Raw genomic sequence first — 20,427 nt, forward strand, 5'->3', positions numbered from 1 at the left:
TACAGGTGTGAGCCACTGTACCCAGCCATTCCATTCATTTGCATGACTTGGATCACCAAGTGTTTGCTGAATGCTTTAAAATCTATACCTCAAGCCCTTAACTTGCTTCTTTGCAAAACACCCATATTTTTAACTGCCTGGTTAGAAACAGTTCATCGAAGCACCTCACGATCCATATAGCCAAAATAAACTCATGTTCTTACCGTCCCAAACTTGCTCTTGCTCCTGTGTCTGCTGTCTCAATTAAAAGCATTCTCCGGTGGCTTACGCCTGTAATCCCAGCACTTTGGGGGGCCGAGATGGGCGGATCACGAGGTCAGGAGATCGAGACCACCCTGGCTAACACGGTGAAACCCCGTCTCTACTAAAAAATACAGAAAACTAGCCAGGCGAGGTGGCAGGCGCCTGTAGTCCCAGCTACTCAGGAGGCTGAGGCAGGAGAATGGCGTAAATCCGGGAGGCGGAGCTTGCAGTAAGCTGAGATCTGGCCACTGCACTCCAGCCTGGGCGACAGAGTGAGACTCCATCTCAAAAAAAAAAAAAATTCTCAGGCTGGTGCAATGGCTCACGCCTGTAATCCCAGCACTTTGGGAGGCCAAAGTGGGTGGATCGCGAGGACGGGAGTTCAAGACCAGCCTGACCAACATGCTGCAGCTCCATCTCTACTAAAAATACAGATTAGCCGGGCATGGTGGCACACGCCTGTAATCCCAGCTACTCAGGAGGCTAAGGCAGGAGAATCACTTGAACTCGGGAGGTGCAGTGAGCCAAGACTGCACCACTGCACTCCAGCCTGGGCAACAGAGTGAGACTCCATCTCAAAACTAAATAAATAAATAAAAGCATTCCCATCCAACCTACTATTCAAGCTGCAAGCATCTCAAGATACTGTGGAGAAAAGTAAAAGGCAAGCCATATATGGGAGAAAATATCAGCAAAATATATACCTTGTAACAAATTTGTGGCCAGGCACAGTGGCTCACGCCTGTAATCCTAGCACTTTGGGGAGGCCGATATGGGCAGATCACTTGAGGTCAGGAGTTCGAGACCAGCCTAGGCAACATGGTGAAACCCCAGCTCTACTAAAAATACAAAAATTCACCGGGTGTGGTAGCAGGCACCTTAATTGCAGCTACTACAGAGGCTGAGGCAGAATCACTTGAATCCGGGAGGCAGAGGTTGCAGTGAGACAAGATTGCGCCACTGCACTCCAGCCTGGGTGATAAAGCGAGACTTCATCTCAAAAAAAAAAAAAAAGAATTTGCTTTTTTAAATTTCGTTTTTAGAATACATAAATAACTCTTACAACTATATAAGAAGACAAACAACTGACAAAAAGTGAGCAAAAGATCTGGACACTTCACTAAGTTATATGAATGGCAAATTAGCACATGAAAAGATACTCAACATCATTAGTCATCAGGGAAAGGCAAATGAAAACCACAATGACACGTACCACTGTACACCCACTGAATGGCAAACAATGGTGGTGGTTTCAAGGGTATACATCTATCTCAAAATTTATCAAATTGTACACTTCAAATATCTACAGCTCACTGTATGCCAATTGTACCTCTATAGACCTGTTTAAAAAAAAAAAAAAAGAATCACAAGACCAAGTATTGGTGAGGACAGTTGGCAGGGCTAGGATTCCAACTCTAATCCAGGATTTCTCAGCCTCAGCACTGATGACATTTTGAGCTGGGGAACTCTTAGATTAGGATGCTGTTCCATGCATTTTAGGACATGTGGCAGCATACCTGGCCGCTACCCACTAAGTGCTCTAAGTTGTAACAACCCAAAATGTCTACATTGTCAAATGTCCCTTAGGAGGCAAAACCCCCGTTTGTTGAGAACCACCGCTTAGTCTGACACCACAGCCCAAGCTATGAAACATCTTTCTTTCCACTCCTGACACTATCTTGGTTCAGGTGCTGAATTTAGTTCACCCAAGACCTCATTATTAGTCAGTCTACATCTAGGCTGTCATCTCGTCATTTCAATCGTCACACTACCACCAAACTAACCTTCTAAACCTTCAGGGCTCAGATAAATGACTGCAGAAACTGCCCTCACTACCGGTATGCAGAATTCCTAAAACACCTTTGTATATACTGTGTAAACCTTTGACTATATACAAAGTCATTACACTGTCTCATAGTTCACTGTCTGTCTTCCCATTAATACATGAGATTTTCCACAGCAAGGGCCACCTCACTCATATCTATATCCCTAGAACCCAGAACTAGAAAGCATTCAAATGTTCCTTAAACAAATTACATACAACAACAAAATGCCCGGATCCCTTTGCTTTAAATATATAACGGGGGGGAAAAAAAAGCCCCCAAATCGTACAGTAAAGCTTTCATCAATGTGAATCCTATCCAAATGGATCTTGTTTTTTTTTTGAGACGGAGTCTCGCTCTGTCGCCCAGGCTGGAGTGCAGTGGCCGGATCTCAGCTCACTGCAAGCTCCACCTCCCGGGTTTATGCCATTCTCCTGCCTCAGCCTCCTGAGTAACTCAGACTACAGGCGCCCACTACCTCACCCAGCTATTTATTTATTTTTTTTTTTTGTATTTTTTAGTAAAGACGGAGTTTCACCGTATTAGCCAGGATGGTCCGGATCTCCTGACCTCGTGATCCGCCCATCTCGGCCTCCCAAAGTGCTGGGATTATAGGCTTGAGCCACCGCGCCCAGCTGGATCTTGTTCTTAATAGGACCAGAAAGGATTCTCTAACTCATAACCCAAACATTATTAACAGACATCCTAGACTCTAGAATTTTCCAAAAGCACATAGAGACCAAGTTTTCTTTTTTTCTTTTTTTTTTTTTTTTTGAGACGGAGTTTTGCTCTTGTTGCCCAGGCTAGAGTGCAATGGCGCAATCTCAGCTCACTGCAACCTCCGCCTCCCGGGTTCAAGCGATTCTCCTGCATCAGCCTCCTGAGTAGCCGGGATTACAGGCATGTGCCACCATGCCAGGCTAATTTTGTATTTTTAGTAGAGACAGGGTTTCTCCATGTTGGTCAGGCTGGTCTCAAACTCCCGACCTTAGGTGATCCGCCCACCTCAGCCTCCCGAAGTGCTGGGATTACAGGCGTGAGCCACTGCACACGGCCAAAGCTTCCCAATCTTAAAACTCCTTTCAGTTCAGTGCAGTTTTTCAGGGGCATTAAATATCACACCCATCCCACACTAACTCCCCTTGCCACCAATTCATTTATTGGTTCACTAGTTTTACTGAGCTCCCCCTCAGTACTAAGGGTGCAAAGATGAACTATGATACGGAAATAAAACTTTTAAGGGGAAAAAGATACAAAGAAATAGTAATAGTGCATGAGGTTCTTATCTCGAACTGTCTTCGTTTTTCTTAAACTGTCTTACAGTTTGGTCTGCACTAGAAATGTCCTCAAAAGATAACTCAGCCACTAACACCTATCAAAAAGAATTATTTGCCGGGCGCGGTGGCTCAAGCCTGTAATCCCAGCACTTTGGGAGGCCGAGACGGGCGGATCACGAGGTCAGGAGATCGAGACCATCCTGGCGAACACGGTGAAACCCCGTCTCTACTAAAAATACAAAAAACTAGCCGGGCGAGGTGGCGGGCGCCTGTAGTCCCAGCTACTCCGGAGGCTGAGGCAGGAGAATGGCGTAAACCCGGGAGGCGGAGCTTGCAGTGAGCTGAGATCCGGCCACTGCACTCCAGCCTGGGCGACAGAGCCAGACTCCGTCTCAAAAAAAAAAAAAAAAAAAAAAAAAAAAAAAAAAGAATTATTTAACATCAATATCCTAAAATAAAAATCATAATTTTAGGTCAGGCATGATGGCTTACGCCTGTAATCCCAACACTCTGGGAGGCTGAGGCAGGCGGATCACTTGAGGCCAGGAGTTCGAGATCAGCCTCGCCACCATGGGGAAACCCCCCCTCTACTAAAAATACAAAAAATTAGCTGGATGTGGGGTGGTGCACCCCTTTAATATCAGGTATTCGGGAGGCAGAGGCACAAGAATCACTTGAACCCAGGAGGCAGAGATTGCCGTGAGCCAAGACAGCACGACTGCACTCCAGTCTGGGCGACAGAGCAAGACTCCATCTCAAAAATAAATAAAAATTTAAAAAATCCTAATTCTGGGCTGGGCATGGTGGCTCACACCTATAATCCCAGCACTTTGAGAGGCCAAGGTGGGTGGATCGCCTGAGGTCAGGAGTTCAAGACCAGCCTGACCAACATGGAGAAACCCATCTCTACTAAAAATACAAAATTAGCTGGATGTGGTGGCGCATGTCTGTAATCCCAGATACTTGGGAGACTGAGGCAGAAGAATCACTTGAACCCAGGAGGCAGAGGCTGCGGTGAGCCAAGATCACACCACTGCACTCCAGCCTGGGCAACAAACAAAGCTCCATCTCAAAAAAAAATAATAATTCTGTCAACTGTTTTTCTAAAATGTACTACATATGTAATATAATTGTCAACAACTCTACATAGCAGACCCATTCAATCAGTTACTCAAGGCTACATTCAACAATTAACTTACCTTTTTTTTTTTTTTTTTGAGACAGGTTTTCACTGTTGCCCAGGCTGGAGGGCAGTGGTGCAATCATGGCTCACTGCAGCCTCCACCTCCCAGGCTCAGCTGATCCTCCCACCTCAGCCTCCCAAGTAGCTGGGACTATAGGTGTGTACCACCATACCTGGCTAATTTTGTATTTTTGGTAGAGATGAGGTTTCACCATGTTGCCCAGGCTGGTCTCAAACTCTTGGGCTCACACTATACATCTGTCTCAATTAATTTATCTTGAAGTATTTACCAGGAATTTGTATCATTTGATATTCAGAATTTCTATGGCCACAATATAAAACTGATACTAATACCTTTCTGGAGTTTTTTTTGTTTTTTTGTTTTTTTTTTTTTTGAGATGGAGTCTCACTCTGTTGCCTGGACTGGAGTGCAATGGTGTGGTCTCAGCTCACTGCAACCTCTGCCTCCCAGGTTGAAGCGATTCTCCTGCCCCAGCCTCCCAAGTAGCTGGGATTACAGGCACCCGCCACCACGCCCGGCTAATTTTTATACTTTTAGTAAAGACGGCTTCACTATGTTGGCCAGGCTGGTCTCAGCCTCGGCCTCCCAAAGTGCTAGGATTACAGGTGTGAACCACCATGCCTGGCAACTAATACCTTTTTTTTTTGAGATGGAGTCTTACTCTGTCGCCTAGGCCAGAGTGCAGCGATCTAGGTTCCACTGCAACCTCTGCCTCCCAGGTTCAAGTGATTCTCCTGCCTCAACCTCCTGAGTAACTGGGATTACAGGCATGCGCCACCATGCCTGGCTAACTTTCGTATTTTTAGTAGAGATGGAGTTTCACCATCTTGGTCAGGCTGGTCTCGAACTCCTGACCTCGTGATCCCACCCGCCTCGGCCTCCCAAAGTGCTGGGATTACAGGCATGAGCCACCATGCCCGGCCTAACACCTATTTTTCTAACTATCTGGCTACAACCATTACATTCTTATTCTATAATTCATCTTTGGGGTCTTAACTATACATTTTGTTTTCTAGCTTTAGAGCAACCCCTGCACTGTTTTCTGAGGAAAATCTTGGTCCTGCCCATAGGACCTTTATATATGTATGCTGGTTGTCCATTCAGGTCAAAATCCTGACATGATCAGGATCTGATCTAAATCAGGCATGCAGAGTATGTAGCCTCATGATTCTGGACTGAGAAAATAAACTCATTGCGACCTGATGCTTACTTAAATTCCTAGAGAATTACTTAAGGATTTGTTCACTCAAAAATTCAATAAACTGTTCTCTACATGCCAGATGCTATTCTAGCTGCTGGGGATAAACAGTGAACAAAATACATATAGTCCCCACAGTGTATGCATCCCTCTTTACCTCTGAATCAAGCCAAACCATCAGAGAGCCATACACCAAAACCACATTGCTTTGGCCCTGCGGAGACTGTTCACTGGCAATAACTCAACTTGGATTGAGAAGTATAAGAAGCAATCTTTATTTATTTATTTATTTAAGACGGAGTCTCACTCTGTTGCCCAGGCTGGAGTGTAGTGGTGCAATCTCGGCTTACCGCAACCTCTGCCTCCCAGGTTCAAAAGATTCTCCGACCTCAGCCCCCCCCGAGTAGCTGGGTTTACAGGAATACGCCACCATGCCCAGCTAATTTTTTGTATTTTTAGTAGAGATGGGGTTTTGCCATGTTGGCTAGATTGGTCTCAAACTCCTGACCTCAGGTGATCCACCCGCCTCAGCCTCCCAAAGTGCTGGGATTACAGACGTGAGCCACCACACCTGGCCAAGAAGCAATCTTTAAAAACTCACAACATATGTTTGATTTTAGAGATACCATGAATCTGAAAATTGAACTTTATTTTCTTCTTCATTTTACTGCAGAAAACTCAGAGCCAAACACCAAAGCAACCATTAGCAATGATGCAGGACTTTCTCGTCTATGCACTAATTCTGCCACTGGCTTTATCTGCTTCTTTCATTTCTTCTTGGCCTTTATTTTTAATCTTCTCATTTTGAAAAGAAGTGAGAAATAAAAGATATGTGATGGGTGCTTTTTAATCTAAAATTTATTGTATATCTTCTATGTGCCAGGCACTATCCTAGGCACCTTACAACCTTAGGGAAGTCAAACAATTATTTCTTTTTTTTTTTTTTGAGAGAGAGAGTTTTGCTCTTGTTGCCCAGGCTGGAATGCAATGGCGCAATCTCAGCTCACTGCAACCTCCACCTCCTGGGTTCAAGCAATTCTCCCGCCTCAGCCTCCCGAGTAGCTGGGATTACAGACATGCGCTACCACACCCAGTCAATTTTGTATTTTTAGTAGAAACGGGGTTTCTCCATGTTGGTCAGGCTGGTCTCAAACTCCCAACCTCAGGTGATCTGCCCACCTCGGCCTCCCAAAGTGCTGGGATTACAGGCGTGAGCCACCGCACCCGGCCGAACTATTATTTCTACTACATAGATGAGGAAACTGAGGCAGAGACAGGCTTATTAACTTGCACATGATCTCGCAAACTACATTTGACAGAGCTGAATTCAAATTCAGCCCAGACCATTTCATGTAAGTGTATGTACAGGCCATGACAGGACCCAATAAGGTGGAGCAGAGGGGCGGTGAGGGGAAGCCCTCACTGAGCAAAGTCTTAAAGGAGGGGACTTGTCAAGGAGCAAGGAGAAAGTATTCCAGAGAGAAAAATCACATACAAAAACCCAAAGCAGACCAGGTACAGTGGCTGACGCCTATAATCCCAGCACTTTGAGAGGCTGAGGAAGGCGGATCCCTTGAGCCCAAGAGTTCACGACTAGCCTGGGCAACATGGTAAAACCCCACCTCTACAAAAAAGGCAAACATTAGCTGGGCATAGTGGTGCACATCTATAGTCCCAGTTACTTGGGAGGCTGAGGTGGGAAATCACCTGGGCCCGAGAAGTCGAGGCTCCAGTGAGCCATGATCACACCACTGCACTCTAGCCTAGACTGGAGTGAGACCCTGTCTTAAAAAACAAAAACAAACAAAAAAAAAAACCCTAAAAACAAAAAACCAAAGCAAAGAGGGAACATAAGTTCTGGGAACGGCAAATGGAGCACAGAGTTACATGCGGCAATTAATTCATCTTGAAGGTTCACCAGAAAGTTAAATCATTTAAAAGTAGACATTTAATAGTTCCATCATTGAAAATTGCTATGGCCAAAGTATTAACTGTGGCTGGGAAAGTATGAAGAAGTAAAATAAAGGCAATCTATATGATTAGGCTAAAAGTCTGAATGATGTTCAATAAGCAATGAGGAAGCACAGAAGGATCCTAAGCATGAGAATTACAAGATCGATTTGCACAGTACAGGGAGGGAATTACAGATTCAAGGTAGGGAAACCAGTCAGAAGGCTACTGAAGAGTCTGGCAGTGGGGTAATGAGAGTTAAACCAGAGCTATCCAAAAGAAATACAATGCAAATAAATACAATGCAAGTTACATGTATGTAGCTTTTAATTTTCTAGTAGCCATATTAGGAAAAATAAAAAGAAAGGCTGGGTATGGTGGCTCACACCTGTAATCCTAGCACTTTGGGAGGCCAAGGCTAGAGCATCACTTGAGCATAGGAGTTTGAGACCAGCCTGAGCAACATAGTGAGACCCTGTCTCTAACAAAAAACCAAAAATTAGCCTGGCATGGTAGTGCACATCTGTAGTCCCAGGTACTTGGGAGGCTGAGGTGGAAGGATTACCAGGTCAAGTCTGCAGGGAGCTGTGATTGTGCCACTTCACTTCGGCCTGGACAACAGAGCCAGGCCCTGTCTCAGGAGAAGAATAAAAAGGAAAAAGAAATAAGCGAAGGCCAGGCCCAGTGGCTCACACCTGTAATCCCAGCACTTTGGGAGGCCTAGTCAGGCAGATCACTTGAGGCCAGGAGTTCGAGACCAGCCTGGCCAACACGTTGAAACCCCGTCTCTACTAAAAATACAAAAATTAACCGGGCATGGTGGTGGGCGCCTGTAATCCCAGCTAATCGGGAGGCTGAGGAAAGAGAATTGCTTGAACCCAGGAGGCAGAGATTGCAGTGAGTCAAGATCACATTGGCCGGGCACGGTGGCTCTAGCCTGTAATCCCAGCACTTTGGGAGGCTGAGACGGGCGGATCACGAGGTCAGGAGATCAAGACCATCCTGGCTAACACGGTGAAACCCCGTCTCTACTAAAAATACAAAAAACTAGCCGGGCGAGGTGGCGGGCGCCTGTAGTCCCAGCTACTCCGGAGGCTGAGGCAGGAGAATGGCGTAAACCTGGGAGGCGGAGCTTGCAGTGAGCTGAGATCCGGCCACTGCAGTCCAGCCCGGGATAGAGAGCGAGACTCCGTCTCAAAAAAAAAAAAAAAAAGATCACATCACTGCACTCCAGTCTGGGCAAAAAAGAAAGACTTTGTCTCAGGAAAAAATAAGTGAAAATAATTTTAGTAACAATTTTATTTACAGCCAGGCATGGCAGCTCACACTTGTAATTCCAGCACTTTGGGAGGCCAAGGTGCTTGGATCATTTGAGCCCAGGAGTTTGAGACCAGCCTGGGCAACATGGCCAAATCTTCTCTCTACAAAAAAAAAAAAAAAAAAAAAAAAAAGAGCTGGGTGAGGTGTCAGGCGCCTGTAGTCCCAGCTACTCCAGAGGCTGAACTGGCTGGATGGCTTGAGCCCAGGAGGTGGAGGTTGCAGTATGCTGAGATTGCACCACTGCTCTCCAGCCTGGGTGACAGAGCCAGACCCTGTCTCAAAAAAAAAAAAAAAAAAAAAAAGTCTTTAATCTAATATACCTATTTTTCACTATGTTATCAATATAAAAAGTTACTGAGAAATTTTATGTATTCGATTTTTGTACTAACTTGAAATCTAGTGTGTATTTTATACTTATCTCATTTCAGACACTAAATTCTCATTGGACATATTTGATATATAGATTTCATAAAATGACAGATGAAAAATACAGACTCACATACCCAAGTTGTTCAAAACATACTTGAACGTCTTCCAATAGGTAATCAAGTAGCAGTTTGTCAAGTTAATTTAATTACAATTAAATAAAATTAAAAATTTAGTTCCTCAGTCATGCTAGATGCATTTTGAGTGCTCACCTGCATATGGCTACTGGATTGGACAGCATAGGCCTAAAGTGTGACAAAGAAATTCTGTTGGCACTTCCACCATCAGCATTTCGTGTCTATTTACTGTTGAGATTTTCTATCTATTAACATCAATAACTTGCCAGATATTAACTATGAAAGTAGTCCTACTGGTCACATAACTACAGTAGCTTACTTTCTCTAGGCCAATGCCAACATCTGTGAAAAAGGAATCATCTAATGACTACACAGAATTGCTATGTAGTACCTCTCACATGGAATGCAGTCAAAAATGTTTATGTGATAAGTATATCTTCGTCTTCACTCTTTGTTTCGGTTTTTCTAAGGTTCAACCATTCGAGTTAACCACACAGTGTCCAACGACAAAAGATAAATCAGTAAGAAAAGCTACTTTCAATTGTATATTTATTAGGAGCATTATGGTATAACAGTTAAGAGCTTAAGCTCTGGAGTCAGACTGTCTAGATTCAAATCCTGGTTTTATCTTTTACTAGATGCATGATTCTGGGTAAATATTTGGCCCCTCTGTGTCACAGTTCCCTCTTCTGTAAAACAGTGACAACACTAAATATTCTCTTAGGGTGCTTTGAGGATTACAGGAGAAGATACATATAGAGCATTTGCACACAGTGCTTGGCACATAGTTGATACTCAATAAAATTAGTTTCTTTTATTTTTTGAGGCAGGGTCTTGCTGTGTTCCCCACACTGGAGTGCAGTGGCATGATCATGGCTCACTGCATCACTGCAGCCTTGACTTCCTGGGCTCAAGCAATCCTCCCACTTCAGCCTCTTGAGAAGCTGGGACTACAGGTCCACAACACCTGCTCAGCTAGTTAGTTTTTGTGGGTTTTTTTAATTTTATTTTTTGTTTTTGTGGGTACATAGTAGGTGTATATATGCATGGGACCGGCTAGTTTTTCAATTTTTTATAGAGACGGAGTCTTGTTCTGTTGCCCCGACTGGTCTTGAACTCCCAGGCTCAAATGATCCTCCTGCCTCAGCCTCCCAAATCTCATGCCTCATGGGATTGAAGGCATGAGCCACCCCAGCCAAGATGAGCTTTTTAAACAGAGATGCTGGAGAAACTGAAATTATGGCTAAGGTAAAAAAAAAAAAAAAACTAGCTGAGATCCTTACACAACATCATAAAGTAAAAAAGTAGGATCTCTCAAGATTTCCCACATTATCTTAGATACCAAAAAAAAATAAAAAATCGACTATAGAGGTAATAATTTGAAGTCCTCAAAAGAAAAATCATGCATGTGGTTATTTTATTTTAAAAAGGGGATAAATAAGACACTTCATCTACTGACAGTGTACAATTATGCAGTACGGCACAGGTGCAGCCAAGCAAAAAGAAAAACATGAAGCAAAATAGGAAGGCACTGCCTTACCTGCTTCTCCGTTTTCGAGGCGGTTTCTCCACTGTGCCAGTCAGTCTACAGACCAAACAAATAAGACAGTAACTAAAAGTAATATACAAGAAAACATCTCCCGGCGCTACCGTGCCAGACAAGAACTAAACAGACCACCCTCTGGGACCACAGGCTCGCCAAGCCCAGACCTGACCTTACAAACGCCTTATGCCCTGTTTCCCAAGACCAAGCACTCCTGGGACTCACCGTTCCCCCAATTCCCCCTGAGCCCAAACCTTCCTGGTCCCTCACCCCATCTTCAACCCCTGCTCGTCACAGCCCAGCTCCCCAAAATCACCCACCTCCACCTACTCATTGTCTGCCTCGTCACCCCCGTAAGCTCCCCCAGCCTCCCCTTTCCTGTGCCCACCCGCTCCCGACCGCACACTGCCCTCTCCACGCCCCGCCTCTCCCGGCCCGGCGACCCCCGCATTCCACGGCCCCTCCGGGGGCGCGCGCGCCTTGCCCCTCCCGGCCCCGCGCCGCCAGCCTCACTCCTCGGCGCCCCTTCCCTCACACGCCCCTCTCACCTGGCCTCGAGGATGCGATCGCGCCCAGCCCGTGCCGCCGCCTCCGGCCGTTCCCCAGATCCCCCCAGCCTGCACCCCCCGCCCCTCCGGTCTCTGCGCCCCGAATGCTCCGCGGCCCCGAGCCGCTGCCCCTGGGCCCTCTCCCTGGTCCCCGCCCCATCCCCAACCCCGGCCTCCACCCAGCCCCTGCCCCACCTGGGGGCCAGGCGACTCCGCGGCTGCTGGGGCTGCCGGGCTCCTCTGACCATCCGGCTCCTGCTCCGCCGCGGGAGCTGCTCCGGCGGCCGCAGGGCTCGCTCGGGAAGCTGAGGCGGCGGAGGCTGGAGTAGGCGGAGAGGCGGGAGGAGGGCCTCGCGCCTCTGCCAGGCTTGCCGCGGGGCCCGCCTTCTCCGCGCCTCTCCTCGGCTCCCATTGGCTAGCTCAGTAGTGTGGACGGAAACCTGTCAGTCGATTGGACGCTCGGCCCATCACATCCCGCGCTGCCCACCCAGAGGTTTGGTTGAGACTGCAGGTGGCGGCGGAGGTGCCTTAGAGATTGCTAGCAGGGCCGGAGGAGACCCGAGCGCCACCAAGCGCCGAAAAATAGGAACTGCACCCCCGGCTCCAGACACCTGCCCCAGGTTCTCCTGGCTTTGCGTCCTGCATCCCACACACCTGCTGGCGCCCCTCCACCTCTGCACCACGCCAGGACCGAAAACAAACCCTGAAATCTCCCAGTTTCCTCTAGCAGGTGAGACAGTGAGGCAACTCTCACAAACATGTTTCCTTTTAAGCCACCTCGAATGCGATCCTTGTCCCTACATCTTGCTGAAATTGTCTCACAGCTCACAGCTACCCTCCAAAAAGGACCCAGCCAGAAAACTGTAAGAATCCACCAAAATAAAGCATGGTTGGGATGCTCAATCCTCTGCAGAAAAGATCACTAGCTTGGGTGCAGGCTTTTAAGAAAGCAAGATTTTTTTTAATTACCGTGAAAGAAAAATCAGTACTGCAAACAGAACCAATGCCATACTAAAAGCAACGTGTTCTATTTTGAAAGGCCTGGACAAATTTAATCCCTGAATGTAAGCCGACCATCCTGATTCTGTGACCATTGCAAGTTCTACACCAATTAATCAATTTTAAAATAAATTTTACTGTATTTTTTGACAGACAAGCATGCAAAACTGCCTTTCATAAGCATAATTAGTTACCCATCGTCTTCTGCTTTAACAAAGCCATCCCTGGAAATAAGACTCAGCTCATTAACGTATTATAAAATTATTGAAGGTGAGAAGGCCTCTCTAAATCACTACTCCTGTGCGCACTTGTTTAGTAAATTCTTAGCATCTGTTCAGAGTTGTGAGGAGGCATAAAACTTTCTCTTAAGCCACTTCCATTTTATTACATCTTTTATGCTTCAATAATATGACAGCCTCGAGTAGTACATGTCAACATTGGGGTGGGGAAAATCTCTCATTGATCTCCATAAATGGCAAATATTAAGATACTAGTTTTTCATAAAACCAAATGTATTTGGTGTAAAGAGCTGTCTTTTCTTCTGAGATGGTCCTACCTATATCTTTAATGGTAAAATGACTTTCCATTTATGAAGTAATACTGATGGTAAATTGTAGCAGGATTTGAAAAATTGCTTTGACAAAGAAAAAATGTCAAATCTCTGTTGGCCCCCCAAATTAATATTTCGTGTAATTCTAGTCACAGAACCACAAATCAGCTCAATCTCAACCACCAGTTTCCACCCATATTATCAAGCCAGAGGAAAGAACTCCAGAATAATTTGCGTCAGACGAAGGGGGATCATCAACTCACTAAGGAAGTAATCTTGAAATACATTTATTACATTCCTTATTAAAAAACCACTGCCTGCTTTTTAGCATCTTCTATAACTGACCAATCCTCACTGATATATATCAGATGTTGTCAATAGAACAGAAGCTATTCATTTCTTACGCCTTCCCAAAAAGGATCCTCAAGTCTTCACATTGTGTCCAAGTGATCTCTGGTTGTTTTTACTCTGTAAGACACAAATCCCATCATTCCAGACCACATTTAATTCACACTTCCTCTGTATTTTCGCCAATTACTCCGTCCTACATCGAACATTTCCTTCTCCAGATGTGTTGTACTTACAAAATCTACACTGTTAGCAATTACACATTGCCTTGGATTATTCTTCCCAACTACAATGAATTTGAACAAATGGCCTATGAGTATGAGCCCTTAATAAAAAGCAGCTTTGGACCAGACACTGGGCGCTTTGTGTGTGCTATTTTTAATACTGAGATTAACCCTGTCTGATACTCTCTTATTTTAGACACAGAAATTTAAGATTCAGAAAATTCAATTTGTTCAGGGTCACACAGCTACAATAACCAATATTGCTTAAAATAGAGGGCTAAAGATGTACTCTGGTGTGCCCTCTAGGGATTCAAGTTCCAGCTCTCCTGTGCAACCTTAAACAAGTCACCTGTCCTCTCTAAGCCTATTTCCTCATCTGGGGAAAAAAGTTCTAGAGAAGGATGAACAAAATTAATTTTTTAAAAGTTTGGGCTGGGCACAGAATCTTATGCTTGTAATCCCAGTGCTTTGGAAGGCCGAGATAGGAGGATCTCTTCAGCCAGGAGTTCAAGATTAGCCTGGGCAACATAGGGAGACCCTCTCTCTACCAAGAAAAAAAAAAAATTAAAGGTAATGTAGTTACAGACCCATAGCAAGGGCATCACAAAATAAAGAACGTAACAATTTAGCTACATATGCTGAATACAGGTTAGTTGCTATTACTGCATGGCAGAGCTGGGGTTTTAACCTAGATCTGATCCCAAAGCCTGTGCTATTCCATAATGCCTCCATGCAGTCTTTTATAACCCACCATTTATATACAAAAGCAGAGTGCTGCTGAGAATAGTGGGTGCCTAGGGATTGAGTGGAATATACTTATGTAGTATTTTTGTTGACAACACAAATCTATAAATGCCACGCATTTTTGAATTAAGAAAATATTTGAATGATCTAAGCCAGCATAAGCCTACTCTCATGAGGGTAAAGGCACAAATTCACCAAGAAGTTGATAGAGAAATAGAAAACTAACAGGAGGGGAATGCAGAACCAACCTTCCCCAAGCATCTAGTGTGTCTGGCGTCATGCTAGGGGACTTTCCAAATGTTTCTTTTTGGTTTACTACTGTGTATTTCGTCAGCATCACTGCACACTGTAAATACACAATTTAAAGAGTTGTAATGATCTCATGAAGCATAGTTCTGGGCACTGGATCGAGGTTGTAACAATAAACATTGCCTTTAAAGAGTTGGAACACTTAGCTCAGAGTCAAATGCAAAACAAAACAAAAAAAAGGTTTCACTTTTGTTTACCAGTCAAGCAACCAAGTGGAGGAATAAGCATTTTTTAATTTCTTATATAAAATGCTAACTTCTTGTCAGGACATACTACAGACTATGCATTAAATTTTTTGACAAACTTCCTATAATCTTTTTATTAATTTACACTGAGGGAATATAGCACCTTTCATCCGAAGAACTGAAGGTGCTTTACAAACATTAGCATTTAAAAAACAATTACATTTAAAAATCTGGATTCTTGCTGTTAAATCTCTTCGACTCCAGATACACAATTTCCTGGAAGCTGATGGAAAGCGATTCTATTTCTGACAATGAAAGAGGCTCAGAAAGAGTCCTGATTTACTTTCACAGTACAGGCATTTTCCAAAACCTGGTGCTGGGCTTACAAAGCAAACACACACAAATCTTAATGCAGTGAACAATATTTCAAACCTTATTTCCCAAAGCAAAACCTAGGGCTTAAGACGTCAAAATTTTCCAACAGTTCTAGACATCCAGACAGAATAGGAGCTGATGCAAGTTGCATATGAGATGTACTATTGATCCAGGCATTTTAGGATCACACTCAAATAAAGTAGTGAAACTTTTTAGGGAAACACATTAACTTATAAAAAGCTAGCCAAGAGCATATCGGCCAAATGAGGAAAGGGAGTAAATGGCAATTCAAAGTAGACAGTTCTCACTAGAGCCTAGGGCACTTTATTAGAAACCAAGTATATCATAGGCAAATAAAAATAGTTCTTACCCCCATTGATACAACATAAGGGATTTTACATTCAGCCTAGATACAGGGAGTAACAAATCCTCCTGCCCATAAATCTATGACTTGCAAGTATCTTCCACCACATGATTACTCTATATAGTACATATAGTACATAGCCCTTATTTATTGGAGGGATCCAAAATATTCCTTGTAGGCTCACAAAGTCCAATACATTAGCTCTCTCTTCCCTTTACACATCTAATAGTAAAAACTATTTTTTCCATGCAAAAAGCCATTATTCAGTTGAAGAGAAATCAGGCAAAACAGAGATGGCAGTTAAGGAATGGAGAGAATATTATTGGCACGTGCCCAACTAGTGACAAACAAATGCAGTACACGATGACTTAAAAATAAAAGTCACATTATAGGGATAACAAAAACAACTACATCAATCTAAGCTAAGGAGTGTCAAACAGGGAGGGCTGGGAGTTACCGGTTCTATTGGTACAACTTAAGTAGAAAGCGAGCACTTAAATACAATATATGGTAACAGGAAAAAAAAAAAAAAAAATACTGCAGAGAGCTGTTCAAAGACCACACCAAGTTGTCTGCATCATTAATTTCCAGTGTTTCACAATTAGTAAAATACATAGCTACATATCCCTGTAAGATAAAAATACCTTTCCACCTGAATTACACTGGTGTCAGGGCAGTAACACGAAGTTACTGACCCAACATTAGTTCAAGTGTGTGCAGCAAATGTCTTAGCCACCTCTTTCATATAGCTATATAATTAAAAACTATGTAAGGAGCTGGTGGTTTCAGGGAAAAAAATAAAATCAAAACAGTATTGTGCTCATTTAGTAAAAGAAAACCCTGATGAAAAATTATTTGCCAAGAAGCTTAGACTATAAAGATTTTTATTGCATTTTTAGGTAACCTGGAAGTTCTTATCCTGAAGGGGAAAAGTTGGTTTTCAAAACTACCTGAACAGATGCTAAAGTGCTTTATTAATTGGCTGGCTCCACAAATATTTCCTGGATTGACAAAAATTAATTATAGTAAAGGGATACCAACTATTTCACAAAATGGTGCATTCCAACATCATTTATGACTACAGTCATAAGAGATACTGGAATACTTGTCCTTATTAAGTGGACGGTTGCATATTAAGAACTGATCATCACAACCCTTTGGATATTCAAATTACTTACACAAAGCTGAAATATGGAATCACAGATCTTTGCAAAAAAGAACAACTTGTTCCTTTTTCTACGCTTTAAATAATCTGCTTCAGATTACAGTTCACAAATACAAGAGTCCTGACTTTTCAGCCTTTCCAGTTGCAGTTTAAAAATGAACACTTTCTAAAAGTTAAGGTCAAGTGTTACAGCAAGAGAAGAATGATTCCTATTGAAAAGTACATAGATTTTAGTTAATAATACTCATGATGGATTGTAAACTGGATTGATCACATTCTACTCAACTGGTATCAAATTAACACATCAGCATTATAAGTATTAAATGTTTTTCTATTACTATAGAGGATATAAACCAAAACATTAATATGGCAGTTATGTTCTTTAGGCACAGTTTAGTGATTTTTTTAAAAAATAAATACTATTGAATTTCAATTGAAGTTTTAAACTCAATAACCAAAGGGTCAAGAACTCTGATTAGGAAAAAAGAAAAGATAACTTTACACTAACAATGTAAGCTGTTTAAAATTTCTAACACTTAACCTATCTTTTATTTAAGATTACTTTATTAAAAATACAAGGAATCTGAAAAAAGATCAATACAATTATCTTAATGTACAAAGTCATAAGCTGTAGCAGTTTTTAACTAAAATTTAAAAACACAACAAGGAGGGCAGCCCTTTAGACCAATTTATTTTATATCCATTTAAAATATCATCCAACAAAGGACAATGAAGTTTACATCTGGGACAGGTATACATAATTTGAGGCATTTGGAGTCCATCGTGCCCACGGAATAACAACTTTGCTGCTGAAATTTCTTAAAACTTACCAAACTAAAACAAAAGGCTGAATGATACAAAAAGGAGGAGTATTTAGGTGTAATTTGTCAATTGGCTTTTAAAAAAAGGAAACACATCCTGTTTCCCAGACCAGTAAATAAGCAAGAGCTACATGCAGCAGTGTGAGTATGAAGACATTTCTCAAGTCTTCTCAAATGAGTCCAGGGTGGGGATGGGATGGGGGGAAAATTGATAGAAAAACTTTGCTATAGACACCACAACAAACAATAAATTTAGATAATTTAAAATTTAAAAAAAAAAAAAAAGGCAAGAGGCAGCATTTCAGCAGCAAAGTGCTCAATAAAAAGTATATTGTAGAGGGTAATACAAGAAAATTGGGGTAAGAAGAGGGCAGAAAAATGGGTCAGCAGGATGGGCGAAGGCCTCAAAGGAAATACGGCGTTGTCGTTCTGGGAGGAATAACACGTTCTGAATCTGGAACTGCCCGGAATAACTTTGGTTCTCTTGTATTTACATCTTTGAAGACCATGATCGAAGCAATATTTCCACAACGATAGCAGTAATTAGGAGCAGACCATACTGTCACCAGCTTCTCATCAAACATAAATTTATAGCCTTCGTGCACTAGTTGATGTGCTCTGCAGATGAGTTTTAAGTTGTTGATATGAACAAACTGCAATTTAGAAAGACACTGTAAGTATTTAGCACTTAAAAAACAATCACCCTACATACATAAGAAAATAATTATTTAAATACCAAATCCTATTACTACTAAATGCATCATGATTATAGAACCCCTCTGTAATTATCCCCAACAATTTAATAAGTTTAGGCAAACAGAGCAATTTTGGGCTGAGTCAACTACACAGCTATAGAAACTGTATAGGTACATAGTTAGAAATTTCTGGAAGAAAAAGCATTCAATAGGTACTATGAATCAAAATTTTGTGTTTTCTGATTTAATAATAAAGATATTACTATCAGTATCTACAATTTACTGAAAGTTTAGTATGTGTAGATGTTGCAATAATTCTGAAAGAGATTATTCTTTTGCAACTTAAGGAAACAAAAGCTCAGACTAGATAAATAACTTATCTAAATTAAGATGCACTGATACAAGATCAGGATCTAGTTTTCTGACTTCATTGTGATGCTGGAGCGCTTCCCAATATAAAGTTGTGTGTGTGTGTGTGTGTGTGTGTGTGTATTTAGTTGAAAACAGTTAAAAGTTCAAAGTATTGCCTATCTTGAAGATGGTGGGGTAGCATCACAAAGCTGTTAGCATTGAGTCCCTGGACCGACTTTGATTCCAGTCTCTGCAGCAGCAGTGATCACTTAGTGAAAAGTGCTTAGGGTAGTTGGCCAGGATCCTGAATATCAAAATCTTCAGCAGCAGCTCCCACCAGGACTTATCTCAGAAAACTGCTGACTGCCTGGGCCTGGAGCTTGGCAAGGTAGTGACTAAGAAATTCAGCAACTAGGAGACCTGTGTGGAAATTGGCGAAAGTGTACGTGGAGAGAATGTCTGTATCATTTGGAGTGGTTGTGGTGAAATCAACAATAATTTAATGGCACCTCTAATCCTGATTAATACCTGCAAGATTGTTTCAGCCAGCCAGTCAGCTTACTGCAGTCATCCCATGCTTCCCTTATGCCCAGTAGGATAAGAAAGACAAGAGTCCGGTGACAATCTCAGCCAAGCTTGTTGCAAATATGCTATCTGTAGCAGGTGCAGATCATATTATCACCATGGACCTACATGCTTCTCAAATTCAGGGTTTCTTTGACATCCCAGTGAACTACTTGTATGCAGACCTAGGTGTCCTGAAGTGGATAAGGGAGAATATCTCTGAGCGGAAGAACTGCACTATTGTCTCATCTGATGCTGGTGGAGCTAAGAGAGTGAACTCCATAGAAAACAGGCTGAATGTGGACTTTGCCTTGATTCACAAAGGCGGCCAATTAAGTGGATCGTATGGTGCTTGTGGGAGATGTGAAGGATCTGGTGGCCATCCTTGTGGATGACATGGTTGACACTTGTGGCACAATCTGCCATGCAGCTGACAAGCTTCTCTTAGCTGGAGTCACCAGAGTTTATGCTATCTTGACTCACAGTATCTTCTGTGGTCCAGCTATTTCTCACATCAACAACGCATGCTTTAAAGCAGTAGTAGTCACCAATACCATACCCCAGGACGACAAGATGAAGCACTGCTCCAAAATACAGGTGATCGACATCTCTGTGATCCTTGCAGAAGCCATCAGGAAAACTCACAATGAAGAATCCATTTCTTACCTATTCAGTCATGTCCCTTTATAACACAGTTACTTCTGAGGTTTTTTAAGAATAAAATCCACCCCTTGTTTTCCCTTGGTATTTGATGACAAATTCAGAAGACCCAGCTTACTCCAGTGTAGCTTTCAATATCCCACATCAGGTATATCTGAGCTTATCCGAAATGGAGAAAGACGGGTTGAGATTAACTGCTGGGACTTCCTACCTGCACTGTCTCATTCTGGCTTCCTTGATGATATTGTGAGTCTTGCAGCTTTAACGAGAGCTCAGCTGTTACAAGATTTCAGACTTTTGAGGATATTGTGTGGGGGTGTCTGACTGTGATTGGAGAAGCTGAGACTACTTTGCATGTGAATGCTTCAGGGTTTTCTTTGTTGAGAACAACCAGCAACAAAGCCAACCCATGTGTGAGCAGTTCTCCCCAAGGTCTATGCTAAATTATGGCAAGAGCCCTGGG

The 20,427-nt window shown here is 42.9% G+C and overlaps 2 protein-coding genes and 1 pseudogene across 4 annotated transcripts in view; 1 reads left to right on the forward strand and 2 right to left on the reverse strand.

Annotated features, from left to right (window-relative positions):
- SCAI (suppressor of cancer cell invasion) overlaps nt 1–11,956 on the reverse strand; it is a 196,656-nt gene extending 184,700 nt beyond the window's left edge. For all 3 annotated transcript variants that reach the window (XR_012094879.1, XM_008006257.3, XM_037994006.2), the window contains exons 1-2: nt 11,806–11,956; nt 11,060–11,104 (exon numbers count right to left, since the gene is read on the reverse strand). Coding sequence is in view for 2 of the 3 variants with exons in the window: in XM_008006257.3 (XP_008004448.1) it covers nt 11,060–11,104; nt 11,806–11,858 (98 nt within the window). In the remaining variant the exon portion in view is untranslated. The remainder of the gene's footprint in view (nt 1–11,059; nt 11,105–11,805) is intronic.
- Nucleotides 11,957–15,638: 3,682 nt separating this feature from the next.
- Nucleotides 15,639–20,427, reverse strand: part of PPP6C (protein phosphatase 6 catalytic subunit) — a 46,082-nt gene continuing 41,293 nt past the window's right edge. The window contains exon 7 of the mRNA XM_008006247.3: nt 15,639–18,347. Coding sequence (XP_008004438.1) covers nt 18,099–18,347 — 249 coding nt within the window. The 3' untranslated portion in view covers nt 15,639–18,098. The remainder of the gene's footprint in view (nt 18,348–20,427) is intronic.
- On the forward strand, nt 19,243–19,994 carry LOC103239871 (ribose-phosphate pyrophosphokinase 1 pseudogene; annotated as a pseudogene).

The sequence above is a fragment of the Chlorocebus sabaeus genome, chromosome 12, assembly GCF_047675955.1.
Source record: "Chlorocebus sabaeus isolate Y175 chromosome 12, mChlSab1.0.hap1, whole genome shotgun sequence".
NCBI classification, from domain to species: Eukaryota; Metazoa; Chordata; class Mammalia; order Primates; family Cercopithecidae; genus Chlorocebus; species Chlorocebus sabaeus.